This window comes from Bubalus kerabau, chromosome 1 (genome assembly GCF_029407905.1).
Source record: "Bubalus kerabau isolate K-KA32 ecotype Philippines breed swamp buffalo chromosome 1, PCC_UOA_SB_1v2, whole genome shotgun sequence".
NCBI classification, from domain to species: Eukaryota; Metazoa; Chordata; class Mammalia; order Artiodactyla; family Bovidae; genus Bubalus; species Bubalus kerabau.
In genome coordinates this window covers 98573935-98589120 of record NC_073624.1, presented here as the reverse complement: position 1 = coordinate 98589120, position 15186 = coordinate 98573935, and the positions used below count along the sequence as shown (strand labels likewise).

General features: G+C 43.2%; 2 protein-coding genes across 3 annotated transcripts in view; both read left to right on the top strand.

The window, feature by feature from the left end:
* The window catches only part of PLXNC1 (plexin C1), a 332800-nt gene that overhangs the window by 110878 nt on the left and 206736 nt on the right, over positions 1-15186 (top strand). The window lies entirely within an intron of this gene.
* LOC129655250 (HIG1 domain family member 1A, mitochondrial-like) lies at positions 6802-7221 on the top strand. The gene has a single exon (XM_055585466.1). It carries the CDS (start codon positions 6832-6834, stop codon positions 7111-7113), a length of 282 nt encoding a protein of 93 aa, XP_055441441.1. The 5' UTR covers positions 6802-6831; the 3' UTR covers positions 7114-7221.

Genomic DNA, 15186 nt, shown 5'->3' with positions numbered 1-15186 from the left:
CTCCCCATCCTCCTCAGGGCTCACCTCCTCCACGCTGTCTTCCCAGGCCACAGGAGATGCCTCTGACCTCCCACAGCTCCGAGGGCGCCGACCAGTCATCTTCCTCATGTTATTCTGTGCATGTGAGCCTTTGATACCCAACTGGGTTCAGTGGCAGGTACCACGCCTGGTGTCCTTGGTTTCCCCGCATCACCCCGCCCCCCAAAACCTAGCACAATATTCAATCCCAGGGGGTGCTTGCTCAATGCCTGCTGACTCATTCACATGGGCTGGGACATGGAAATCACCTTTAAAAACCAAATTGGGTAAGACAATAGGCTTTGTGAACATAAGATATTACCTGAGTGAAAGATGAGAAACAAACCTTGGCAAAACCAGCCCAGTCGGATTATTCCATCATTCTGCACCTAAAAGAATGAGAGGCAGACAGCAAAATGCAAGTCCTGGTGACATCAGCCTTGGCAGTCCCTAATGGAAAGTGACCCTGCCAGGGCCCTGCTCCCTCGCTCGATCCGGAACACTTTCCATTAACGCTATTAACCCCACACAGCGGTCAGGGGCAGAGCAGCCCGGGCCAAACATGCTCAATTCCAGCAGCTGAATCATCTCCATCTCGTTTGCCCTTCCTCATACCTCCAAGAACTAGCAAAAGCAAAGGAGGGGGAAAGAGGCACAGAGAACTATCAGCTTTAGCAAATCCTTAATAGGAAGCAGTTTGGCTACTTTCCTCCATCCCTGGGAACTCTTTCCATGAAAAACATTTCTCCACCACAGCCGTGTTTTAGACCTACCATTGTATCCTCAGGCCAAAGGAAAATTCTCTCCACCCCCGACCACATTCTCTGAGCGATTTCCTTCTAAGGGCGGATAATCACTCTTTTCAGTGTACAGCTGGATGGCTTGACATCAACCAGAAAACCCAGTAACATCCTGACCTTCTGAAAGCAGACTGGGAGATCAGAGAAGGCTTTCCTTGCTGTCCCCAGGGCTCAGCACCATCTGAAGGCACAGGAAGGCCCCAGAACTGAAGATGGATGAAAACATTAAGAAGGAAATGACAGTCAGACATAACAGAGGAGTAGGCAAATTCAGTTTTCTCTGAGCTGGAAAATTAGAGGCAAGGGAATGCTGTTATTAGGGGAAGTTCAGTGACCTCTGTTCGCCAGCCTCCGCGGGAGTTGGTTGCGAGAAGACTACACTGCCCTCTACTGGAGACCTATATGCACAGCGATGGATGCATGCCTGCACATGTGCTCAGTCTTGTCTGACTCCTCGTCTGACTCCATGGACTGTAGCCTGCCAGGCTCCTCTGAACATAGAGTTATCCCAGCAAGAGCGCTAGAGTGGGTTGCCATTTCCTACTCCAGGGATCTTTCCGATCCAGGGATTGAACCTAAGTCTCCTGTGTCTCCTACATTAGCAGGTGAAATCTTGACCGCTGTGCCATCTGGCAGGCAAGCCCAGGCACACAGCTAAAGGCTTCTCACTCATGGTCTCAAGCACCCTTGGGAGCTGAATGTTATTATCTGAAACAGACAAAAATAACCAAAAAAATGCCAACTGAGGTCATAGACATGAAGTAACTTGCACAAGGTCATGTGCCTAAGACGCGGCACAAGCAAGTATACTAAACCAGGGATAAATCACTAAAAAGTTCATTTTTTTGCCACTTATCTTTATAGGTAAGCTTTCCATCTTGGACTCAGGTAGCCTCATGCTCTGAGAATCTTCCATGATTCTCTCTGGTATGGTGGTTCTCAAAGGCCACTGTGTACTAGAGTGACCTAGAGAGGCAGCACTAACCTGCCAAATGCTTAAGCCCCACGGCCAGAATTTCTGATTTTAATTGATCTGGGGTGGATCCTGGCTTAGGTAGATTTTAAGAGTTCTTTAGATGATTCTAATATGTAGCCAGCAGTGAGAATCTCCACAGGAGAGGTGGAGACAGAAATAGGTGGTCCCCTCAAACCTAGGACATAGTAGGTAATAGAGAGCAGGCTTAGAGGGTTTCACTCACTTTGGAAGGATGAGAGCTCAGTAGTGGATATTGCAGTTATGCTTTATGATGTTGTGGTAGGTGAATAATAGATCCCCCAAAAGCACCATATCCTAGTCCTGTAACCAATAAATATGTTACCATTAACAGAAAAAGGGGGACTTTACCAGTGTAATTAAGTTGAAGATCTTGAGAGGAAGAGATTATCCTGAATTATCTGGGTGGCTCTGATATAATCACAAGGTGCTACAAAGGAAGGCAGGGGGATGAAAGTCAGAGTAGGAGATGTGATGACAGAAGCAGAGGTTGGAAGGGTGTGAGGCAGGGATCCGAGACTGTGACAGCCTCTAGAAACTGGAGAGGCTCCAGAAGGAGGAAGCTGGCCAACACTGTGACTTCAGCCCAGTGACATTGGTTTTGGACTTGTGACCTCCAGGTCTATAAGAATAAATAAATTGGTATTGTTTTAAGACACTAGGCTTATGGTTCCTTGTTGACCACTGGTCTATAGGAATTAACACAGATCTTGTATAACTTACTTCACTTCTCAGAGGTTCTGTTTCCCTGTCTCTAAACTGGGGTCATCTTACTTCCATAGGGTAGTTTTGAAGATTAAATGCATTGATTAGAAGCAAAAGGCTTGGTTTGATAGCTTTATAAATAGGGCTTCCTATTATGATCAGGGATGGAGGTCTCATGGGGCAGAAAGTGATGGGAGGAGAGAGAGAATTCCAGCTGTGCCTAAGTAGATTTCTACAGGACAGGGGATTGAGGCAAATGGAACAAAATGAGCCAAGACTGGTGTGAAACAGCAGTGGCAGCAGGATTTATCAGCCTGCTGGCCTTAGGGATATGTTTTCACCTGCCTGTTCTGAACAGCACTATCGGGTCTAATCCTCTGGAACCTCCTCACTGTAAAATTCACACAGCAGGGGAAATCAAGACACCAAAAAGGCTCCAAAGTGCAGGTTCCCCAGCATTTCATTCACAGTCCAAAAACAGCCAGAAGGTCATTATAGGCAGTTAAGGGTTCTTAAACCCTCTCAAAAATAAGGTATGTTTTCTACCTACTTAGTTTCATTGGGATTATGACTAGTTATCTGTTTTCTACCAATCACTGGATTGGTGATCTTGAACAAGTGACTCTGTTCTTCAGCTTTGTCGTCTATAAAATGAGGTCAGGGATAATGCCCGCCTGTAGAGTTGTTATAAGCATTAAATGCTTTCTACATGTAGAGGGTATCGTGAAGTGCCTGGCACACCTTCAAGTGCTCAGCAAGTTAGCTATTAACATTTTGATCAGGGTTATTTTTATTTGGGGCAAAGAAGTGAGGATAGGTGAAGGGAACCACCCGCTAAGAAGACTTGATGTAAAAGACAGTTATTTTCAATATTCTTTGATTATTTTACTCAGTTTCTTTTAAGAAGCCATAAGAGAAAGAAGTCCAAAGTCAGACCCATATACAGTTACTTACTGAGTACCTATTATGTGCCAGGAAATCTTCTAGGACCTGAGAACCTAAAGATAAACAAGATCCATTTCCTATCCTCAGGGAGTGTGGAAATAGGCACAGTGAATTTCCATCACCAGACAGCAAGACACATGCTAGAACTGGGGTAGGTAGGCTGTGATAAGATGTTCTTCAGTGCAGTTCAGTTGTGTCCGACTCTTTGCGACCCCATGAATCGCAGCACGCCAGGCCTCCCTGTCCATCACCAACTCCTGGAGTTCACCTTAATTCACGTGCATCGAGTCAGTGATGCCATCCAGCCATCTCATCCTCTGTCGTCCCCTTCTCCTCCTGCCCCCAATCCCTCCCAGCATCACAGTCTTTTCCAATGAGTCAACTGTTGGCATGAGGTGGCCAAAGTACTGGAGTTTCAGCTTTAGCATCATTCCTTCCAAAGAAATCCCAGGGCTGATCTCCTTCAGAATGGACTGGTTGGATCTCCTTGAAGCCCAAGGGATTCCCAAGAGTCTTCTCCAACACCACATCAAAAGCATCTTAGAAGAGACCTAAACATTGATCTAGGGGAGGGGACATCAGGGAAAGCTTCCTGGAGAAAGGCCATCTAGGCTGGCTGTGTGAGGTACTCCACAAAGAGTTTTAAGAGAAACCAGCTCTTCTGAAAGCTTGAGATCAAGAGCAAGCAGTGTTTTCAGGAAACAGCAAAGAGTCAATATGGGCATGGTGTGAGGGGCCATTGCCAGAAAAGTTGAGGTGAAGGTATGGGAATTGAGAGATTCAGCTGGAAATCTAAGTGCCATTCAGAGTGCAGAGTGACTTAAGAACCTTGATAATAAGTTTGGATGTTAGCTTGAGGGTAATGAGGTGCTGTTGAGAAACTTTAAGCAGGGCAATTATGTAATAAGACTTGAACTTTAGAAAGATCACTCTCAGAAGAACAATTGAAGAGGGACAAGATGAAAGTCAAAAGATTGTGGGAGGTGACCGCAATAATTCTCGTAAAAGAGAATGGATGATGGAGCCAAAGTACTGGCAGTGGTGGATAAATTTAGAGATATTAAGGGAGTGTGAGTGTTAGTCACTCAGTTGAGTCCAACTCTTTGCAACCCCATGGACTATAGCCTGCCAGGCTCCTCTGTCCACGGAATTTTCCAGGCTAGAATACTGGAGTGGGTTGTCATGCCCTCCTCTAGGGGATCTTCACAACCCAGGGATCACCTATGTCTCTTAAGTCTTCTGCATTAGCAGGCGGATTCTTTACCACTAGCACCACACCTATACATATAATATAATACTGTGCAAACAGCAGTTACTTAGTAAATGAAAGGATATATATTGGTTCCCTGAAGTGGAACCAATAGTGTGTGTGTGTGTGTGTGTAGAGACAGGCAGGGAGGTGGATTGATTGATTATAAAAGAATGGCTCATGTGACTATGGAGGCTGAGAAGTCCCATGATCTGCCTTCTGTAAGCTTTGAGGCTCAGGAAAGCTGATGGTGTAGCTCGTGCTCAAAGCTGAAGACCAGAGAACCAGGGGAACCAATGGTGTGAGTCCCGATCTGAGTTCAAGGGCCCAAGTAGCAGGAGCTCTGCTATGTGAGGACAGGAGAAGGCAGACATCCTAGCTCAGGAGAGAGCAGAGTCACCCTTCCTCTGTCTATTTTGACTCTCTATGTTTTGAAAAATGCCCACTTGGATTGGCGAGGGCCATCTTCTTCACTTAGTCTCTGGATTCAAATGCTAACCTCTTCCAGAAACAGCCTCACAGACACACCCAGCAGTAACGTTTTACTAGCTCTCTGGGCATCCCTTAGTCCTATCAATATGACACATCAGATTAACCATCGCAGATGGGTACTGTCATCTGTAAGCAATAATAGCTGTACATAAGTGCCGCTGGAATCCCTTTCTGGTATTTTCCCTTTTGCTTTTCTGGTTGTTTTCCAATTACTATATCATATGAACTTTTCTATTTCATACGGTATTTTGGTCCTTACTATTTCAACCATATCCTATAATTACAAGATAACTCGAACCAACACCAAACTTTCCAATCATTTTCTTTTCCTGCTATATAACAAGGCTCAGACACAACCTACCATTTCCCTTAAGATAATATTTACACCTCTGAGCTGCTTCCAGTACCAAAATCCATGTGCACGTGGCATGTCAATGCAAATAACTTTTGCCTGGTACCCTTTCACCGCTACACATGGCAGCAGGAGCGGATGGAAGGAATACTGAGTAGAGAGTCAGCAAATCTAAGTTCTAAATCCCTGTTGTACTTACAGCTGTCTGAAGTAATGGAAATTGTTTCCCTTTGGTTTCCTTAACCACAAGATACTATCGTATATTTGAAGGACGCCCCATAAAACTATTTTTTCCCATATAAATCTTCAAACAAGGGATGTTAAAATGCTTGGGTATTTCATTAAGCTGTGTATTACTTTTAGTAAAACTGACTCCAAGGCCTTAAAGTGATGGTTACAAACTGATAAATTGAGGGACCCCATTGAGTCGCTAGAAGTGATTTGTTTGTCCAGCAGTGTTGTTTTTTAAATTTAAGTCAATTACTAAAAGTGTTTAAGATTTGAGAGATTTCGCAATTTCATTCTGACTTCCTTTGAAAAATCTGAAGATTTGGCACCCTCAGTCCACACTTCTGCTTGGCAACTACTTTCTGGAATTAAGCAGTGATTGCCTCCTTGTAAGGAAAAGGAGCCTTCCAGTTTGCCACAGACCCCAGCACTCCCCACTCTACAGCACCTAGTCTTCCCCACAGTTGCCACCTCTCCCTACATTACCTAGTCTTTGTCACAGTCCTCACCAGTCACTATTTTATTACCACCAATCGGCTTAACTCAATTCTGTTACTGTCTGGCTACTGAAGGCATTTGAATTTGGCAATTCCTATTTTAAAGGAATATCACACAGTACATTGTTAACTCCCCAAACTGCAGCTATTAGATTGGCTCTATTCCCAAATAGTTCTAAAGAAGAAAATCCATAACAGCATTTGGTAATCCACAGGAACATTGGAACATCTCTCTTCTATCCAGAAAACTTTGCTTGCCATAAATAAACCAGCGAGAATAATACAAGTTTAGAGAGATGACATCTTCTAGCTCATCTGGTCCAATCCCTTTATATAACAGATGAGAAAACAAAAGTACTAGATGGTGAAGATGCTTGTTTAAAGCCCCACAGAACTAGAACCAAAAGGCAGGACTAAAACTACTAAACTCCCAGTGGAAAGCTTTCCAGGCAGCCCCTTCTCATTCTTTCCAGGGTAGGCACAGAAAGTAGCGGCTTGAGAATCCGGTAGGAACCTGAAACGTCTTGAAGTCTGAAGATTCTTCAATCACTATGTCAAGCGACACAGATATTTCTCTTTCTTCATATGATGAAGATCAGGGATCTAAACTGATCCGAAAAGCTAGAGAGGCACCATTTGTCCCCATTGGAATGGCAGGTTTTGCAGCAATTGTTGTATATGGATTATACAGATTGAAGAGCAGGGGACATACTAAAATGTCTGTTCACCTGATCCACATGCATGTGGCAGCCCAAGGCTTTGTTGTGGGAGCAATGACTCTTGGTATGGGCTATTCCCTGTATCAAGAATTCTGGGGGAAACCTAAACCTTAGAAGAGGAGATGCTGTCTTGGTCGTCTTGGTGGTGCTTGCTTTAGTTAGACATCTCATATTGAGGTTATATGTTTATGCTGAAAATAAATTGTTTGGGTCAGACAAGAACATGGTCATTTGAAAATTGGCTTCCTTTCTTGCAGGCTTGATTTGCCTGGTGACCAAGTTACTGGTGACTAGTTCACTAGCTAGGTCATTCAGGGGAGTCAGATCAGCACAAAAGAAACATGTCACTTTTAAATACACTTGATAGTGGTACCTGTCCACCTTAAACTCTTCTGTTGAAATTAGTTCTAAAGAAGACAACATGCCAGTCCTGAAAATGCTCCCAGTTGCTGCAGAATATCATATGCTTTTGATGTAATGTAGGAATCCTATTTACCCCCAGTTAATTTAACTTTCTGACGGCCTTGTGGACTGAGTACTGTTTTAAGGGCTGGTTGGCTCTTGAGGAACCCTTTCAGAACAGTCCATGGAATACAACATTACAAACCTCCCTGGAAGTCTGTGTGTGTTTTTAAACCAAAACTAAAAAGCTGGTAACAGAGCCACTTTGAAGTAGTATTTATTTTAGAATCATAGTTATAAACATGAGAGTAACTTAACTTGTGGATCCCTTTTAGCTCTTTTGTAATTGCAGAATTGTATTTTGCTGCTGTTATATTAGAATAATTTTAAATTATTTTGAAACATGTATTTAAGTGCTAACGCAAAGGTAAATGAAAAACACTTTTTAAATGTGTGCAGTATGTTTATTTTCTCCAAAAGTATCATCAACTAAATAAAATCCCTATAATGGAAGTCATTGATGAGCAAGCTGGTTTGATCAGACATTATACAAACTTTGGTATATCACAGAATGCTTTGTTGTACTTGTGAAATTCTCGTCTAACCTGAATTTACATTCCATGGTGATAACATGGTAAATGTAGTGTTATTAAAGTAAATGAACACACACACAAAAAAAGAAAGTAGCGGCTTGCTTTCCTGTATGAAAAACACATTCAACTTGGACTCGAGAATAAGAAGTGGTTTGTCTCTTGTTCTAGGCTTTAGATTCTCAGACAGCTGAGTTTTCTAACCTTAAATACTGCCAAGACCCTATTTTGAAGCCTATATTCATTTCCTAGGGCTACCATAATCCAGGGCCACAAACCAGGTAGCTCAACAGCGGAAGCCTCTTCTCCCACAGTTCTAGGGGCTGGAATTATGAAATGATGATGTCAGCGGGGCTGTGGTCCCCTTGAAGTCTCTCAGGGGGATGCTCTTTCCTTGCCTCTTCCTAGCTTCTGGTGGATCCCAGAAACCTTTGCCTTTCTGGGATCATACCCGCATCCCTCCAGTCCCTGCCTCAGTTGCCATGGCCTTCTTCCCCGTCTCTGTCTCCTCTCTTTCATGAAAACTTCAGTCATTGGATTTAGGGCTCATCTCAACTCAGTGTGATCTCATTTTAAATTAATTAATCACATCGGCAAAGACCTTATTTCCAAATAAGGTCACATGCTGAGGTTCCAGATGGACATGGGCTGATTGGGGAACAGGGCAACACCATTCAAGCTACCACAAACCCTCACCAAATTTTCCTAAATTGTAACCCAAGCCACTGGGGCTGATTATCTCATGGCTCCTTTGTGCTCTGTATGTGCTAAGTTGCATCAGCCGTGTCTGACTCTTTGCTACCCTATGGACTGTAGCCCACCAGGCTCCTCTGATTATGAGATTCTCAGGCAAGAATACTAGAGTAGGTTGTCATGCCCTCCTCCAGGGGATCTTCCCAACCCAGGGGTCAAACCCACATCTCCTGCATTGGCAAACAGGTTCTTTACCACTAGCACCACCTGGGAAGCCCTATAGGCTTTCTGTGCTCTGTAAGCCATTTCTATAAGCCATCACCATGCTGGCCTTAAAGAGACAATACATGTATTCCCTACTTTTACCTACATTAGTACAGGTAATGACCTTTTTCATAAAAGCAAAAATCCTCTTGAGATTTCTTTCAGTCAGCCAAAATAGACACTAATATAGGATACTGTACACCACTTTGCCTTAGAAAAGGTCACCTAAGTGCTCTGCTCTCAGGCGGGGGTGGGACTGTATATACAAGCCCTCGTTACTTTGAGACTCTTTAGGCCTCTCCCTGCCACTTACTGTGAGCAACAGTGGGAAGAAGCGGTCAAGTGGCTTTTGTGTTAGGTGGGACTGAGCTCCAGCTCTTTGGCTTTAATGCTGCAGCTTCTGTCCATGTGACTGCAAGACAGCTGGCTAGCTATGAGAATCGTATTTTTGTACAGTCACTTCCATGCATGGGTTATTTTTTTCTGAAGAAGAAAAACCTTTCTTAGAAGACCGTTCCCACCCCACCCCCTTTCAGACTTTCCTCAGGACTTATTGCTCAAGACTGGGTCATTTAACAATATCCTAGCTCAAGGTCCTCAAGTGTTTTTGGCCTCAGGACTCCTTTGTACTATTAAAAATTATTAAAGACCCTAGAGAGCTTTTGTTTTATATCTTTCAATATTTATCATATGAGAAATTAAAACAGAGAAAGAAAGAAGTATATTAACATCTTTTTCAGATAATTATAAATATTCTTGATATTACACCACAGCTTGACAAGTAGTAGTTTCTGAATGGTTAGCTGCAATGTGAAATCTGAAAACATACCATGGAATTTTCCATTCTTGATTACATTAAAACCCTGTACTTTGAATTTTGTAATATGTGGATTGGTCATTTGGAAAATATTAGTCACTGAGTTACGCAGATCTTCCAAATGTTGACACATTTCATTGTATAATATAAAAATATCACATTCATTAATATCACCACCAATCTAATTTCTTTGGAAAGTTTGAATTTTACCTTTGGCAGCAAATGTTATTTGTTTTTTCCCCTGATATGCCTAACTCACTACATTTAAAAAAAATATTTCTAACAAACTCCCAAGCCTGAATTATCATAGTTTGTCCATCCGTTGATGGTTTAAGTGGTTCCATGAAAGACAAGCAAAGAGCTATTTCAGTTTTCAGCCTAGTCACACAGATTTCTCAGGACAACCATTATTTGCTCTGCAGTAGAAATGCTTCCAGAGAAAGCAATGGCACCCCACTCCAGTACTCTTGCCTGGAAAATCCGATGGATGGAGGAGCCTGGTAGGTTGCAGTCCATGGGGTCGTGAAGAGTCAGACATGACTGAGAGACTTCACTTTGACTTTTCACTTTCCTGCATTGGAGAAGGAAATGGCAACCCGCTCCAGTGTTCTTGCCTGGAGAATCCCAGGGACGGGGGAGCCTGGTGGGCTGCCGTCTATGGGGTCGCACAGAGTCGGACACGACTGAAGCGACTTAGCAGTAGCAGCAGAAATGCTTCATGTGGACTTCTCAAGTCAAAGGAGATGATGTAATAAAATGAATAACTTTGACCGCTTCAAGGGCATTCTTAAGTAAAATCCTTTTTTTTTTAACTCTGTGGTGGTGCAGAATACCGTGACTACATTTTGGTGCCATGATTCATGCTAAGCCACCAGCAATTTCCCCCACCATTACTATTACAACATGAGTGCAAAAAAACAACATGGAGAGAAGGGCAGATAACATTTTGAAATAAATATATAATAATATTTTGTTGGACTTGTATAGACACACATCTGTCATTGGAGATAAATGATAGATATGCTGCTAAGTCGCTTCAGTCGTGTCCGACTCTGTGCGACCCCATAGACGGCAGCCCACCAGGCTCCCCCGTCCCTGGGATTCTCCAGGCAAGAACACTGGAGTGGGTTGCCATTTCCTTCTCCAATGCATGAAAGTGAAAAGTCAAAGTGAAGTCGCTCAGTCGTGTCCGACTCTTAGTGACCCCATGGACTGCAGCCTACTAGGCTCCCCTGCCCATGGGATTTTCCAGGCAAGAGTACTGGAGTGGGGTGCCATTGCCTTCTCCAATGATAGATATAATTGCATATATAATTTTATTTTTTAACTTACTTTTAATGAAGGACAATTGTTTTAAATATTGGTTTGATTTCCACCATACATCAACATGAATTGCCCATCTATGTCCTCTCCCTCTTGAAATTCCCTCCCACCTCCCACCCTTTCCCCACCCCTCTGGGTTGTTACAGAGCCCCAGCTTGACTTCCCTGAGTCATACAGCAAATCCCCATTGGCTATCTGTTTTGCATATGGTAGGGATACACTTCAGTGCTACTCTCTCCATTCACCTCACCCCCTCCTTCCTCCTCCCCCACCCTTGTCCATAAGTCTGTTTATGGCTGCACCTCCACTGATGCCCTGCAAATAGGTTCATCAGTACCATCTTTCTAGATTCCATATATATGTGTTAATACACGGTACTTGTTTTTCTCTTTCTGACTTCACTCTGTATAATAGGGTCTAGGTTCATCCACCTCATTGGCATATATAATTTTGAAAATAGTTTTGATGTTACAATTTCAGAAAGGGTTTTATGGACCCCCAAGTATTTTCACACTTGGAGAACCCTGACCCTGCAGAAAGGAAAACAAATATCTGAGAAGTTCAGCCATTTTCTCCAGGAAGCAGGCTCTGCCCACCAGGAAGAAGAAGGAAACTGTTTGTTGACCACCAAGAGTCCCCACAGTCCCCTTTAAGGCAGGTCTGGTGCAGAGAAAGCGCTCACTGATGGTGAATATTAAATATTATTTTGTATCTAAGCAGTTTGATTTTCCCTTCTACTTCCTCCTCTGGCAAGTTTTTTTTATTTTTAGGTGACTAATTTATTTAATGATCTCAATACCCTGTGAGATACAGTAGGCATTGTTTCAGAGACATACTTTAAGCAAGCCAAGGTCCCATACAAATTAAGGGCGAAAGTCAACATTCCCCAGATTGGTGCTTTAGAGCCCCACAGCAGGTTCTATGGCTATTCTGTGTCTAATCTCTGCCTTCCCTGTACTCCTCTGGACTCGGGAATCATAGCTGGTGAAGTCACAGCAACTCAGACCTCCAGAAGGCTGCTTCAGACATTCAGTCGCAGAACTGGGTATGGGATTCATAGGTTTTGTTTTTTTTCTTCCGTGATGGTCAACATCTCTTTCCAGTCCAGATGTTCCCAGCTGAACATCTCAAGAGAATATTCTCCAACTTCTACTTCTGTGTTAACTCATGTCATAAGAAAGCTTACATTTTATTGACATTGGCTTGGCCAAAAAGTTCATTCGGGCTTTTCCATAATCACATCTTATTAAAAAAAACCTCAAACGATCTTTTTGGCAAAGTCAGTATTGTGCTACTGTCTCTCCCTGCAGACATGTATTCATTAAATGAGCACCACATACCGCCAATCGTAAGGTTAGGTTTTTTGCATTTTAACATCTTCTAAATTAGAATGTACCTTGCTGCCTCTGAGGAGTCATAATTTATTTGTAGTGTTTTCCCTTTCTTAGTGATATGCAAAATAGTATATCTATTATCAGTGGCATCTTAGGTCCAACAAAACATGCATGGTATTTAAAAATTTAACTCCAGACTTTCCCGGGCTTGACATAAGAAATTACTTGAAGACTACCTCCGTACTTTCTGCAAAATAATTCTTACGCATTGTATAATTTATATTTAATGCCTGGAAAACAAATCTGTCACAATAAATCTCATAGAGTTCAGTGCTAAGGAAAGCGCTCTGTCTCCCACAGAGAATGGCCTACCCCTCTTTCTGATAACCATAGTAATGAATTCTTGCAAATTTCTGTTTTAACCAAGAAAGCCAAGAAGCTCCAAGCTCGCCTCTCCCTCTGATCTTCCATTTACCATCTTTACCCTCATTTTAATCGTGGTAAAGAAGGTACTCTTTTTTCCTTTTCAGAAGTAAGTGGGGGCACAACTAAACAAATAGACCCTGCATCTCTGCAGGTTTCCTGAAATATGCCAGCTACAGATAAAACACCCTCCTAGATCAGTGATCCTTGACCTTTCTTTTGGCCTCTACACACATACACACACACAGCATCCTCCTGACAATACCACCTCATCACCCCCCATAAATCCGCATGGAGGGACGCTGAAACATGACAACCCACCTACAGGGGCTCATCAGAACCTCAGACTGTGCCAACAGCCTCTAGTGATTCTGACCTACATCCCACTCCTGCCTTGGTCTCGTTTCTATGCCCAGGAGAGCGACTTGCACAGTGACGGCTCAGTGACTTGTTCCTGAAGATGATTGAAAGCAATACAAAATTAGGTGTAAACATTTGAAAGGTACCCTGGCAATGAACAACTCTGGAGTTTCAGCTTCATTCCCCTCTAGGTGTGATTGTGTGTCTGGCGAATGAGACGTGAACTGAAGTGCCATGCGAGACTTCCCAGAAGTCTCCTTAAAGAGAACATGCAAGCCTCTCTTCTTCCCTTCCTCCACCTTACTGCCTGGAACTCACCTATGATGGTTGGGGTTCCAGCAACCCCAACCATCATTTTCTTATCTTTGGCCAAGAAAATGAGGGTCAGAGGACCCTCAGGTGCACAGATGGTAGGCCAGAAAGTCAAAGGGTTCCAAGTCTCTGATGACTTTGGGAAGCTATGTACAGTCCCAGGCTGCTTCCCTTCCAGACTTCTTCTTCATGAAAGAAGGAAGCCTGGGGGCCTTTATTCTTAGGGCTGTCTTGTGCTATGTACATGTACTCAATCACTTCAGCCATGTCTGACTCTTTGTGATCCTATGGACTGTAGCCCGCCAGGGTCCTCTGTCCATGGGATTCTCCAGGCAAGAATACTAGAGTGGGTTACCATGCCCTCTTCCAGGGGATCTTCCTGACTCAGGAATTGAACCTGCATCTCTTGTATCTCCTGTATTGCAGGCAGATTCTTTACCAGCGAGCCACCATGGAAGCCCAGCTCCTCATTGATACAGCATCATAACATGATCCATATAGGATCAGGAAAAAGATGAAGGTCATAAAATGAGCCCATGCCTGAAAGTCAGATCCCTTCTTTCTGGTCTTTGTTACGCTAATTATGCCTTTAGCTCCATGAACTTAAGTAACTCACTTAACCTCTATTTATTCAAGTCTTCTTGTTAAAAGAATAAAACTTCCTTGCACAGAGTTATGATGGCTAAAGGATATACAGAGAGGAAAGTCTTTTGAGATGACAAAGCCATTTATCATTATTATGGTTGGTTATAGTGATGCTCTATGAAATAATCCTTCCATTAGCCCATTTGCTGTTAAATGGGTCAATTCTAGACTCCCATGTCCTGGGCAGTGATGTTGACATTAAAATGGAAACCATGGAGCTTAAGAAATCACAAGTAATTTTGATAGAGCACAGTTTTGCAAGTCCCTTTCTCTTCAGAGGGAAGGGACCGTCTTCTGATCAAGGGAGGCAGAATTGTGACGATGATCAATCCTTTTATGCTGATACTTACATGGAAGAGGGCTTAATAAACCTAACTGAAGGCAATCTGATTATCTCTGGAGGAGTGAAGACCCACTCTCAGAGGCAGTTTGGAATAATCATTAAAAGGCAAAGTCTACAGTCAGGCCCCTGGAAGTTCTGCCCTTAGACTTGCTAAGCTCCCTACACTTTGTTTTCTCCAGCTTTAGAGACAGTTCTAGGGGAAGCGGTGGCCAGCTGGTCACCCATCCACACTGTGGGCATGTGGCTGCCGAGTCAGTGTCTACATTTCCCAGTCCCCTTTATGGCCACATGTGACTGAGTCTCACATGTGACAGCGGAAGTGACTGTCCCTGATCAGAGTGGTTAAGAAGTGGGTGATTCCCCTACCAATTCTTTCCCAACCAGCTGAAAGGACAGAATTCTGAAGACTTAGAGGAGGGCAGAAGTGTAGATGGGAGGAGCCTAGATTCCTGTATCACACAGAAGGCTGCACACCCAGGATTACTCACAATAGATTGAAAAAAGTGAGAAACCAGCTTTTTATCATGTTAGACCACAGAGGTTTGGGAATTTGTTAAAACTAGTATTAACCCAAACAAATACAAATATGAAATCCTACTTTGAGGTTGTCATGGATTGAGATAATATCTGTAAAAAATTTTAAGCCCCTTAATAATCTCCGCCATCTTCCCTCACAAAGTA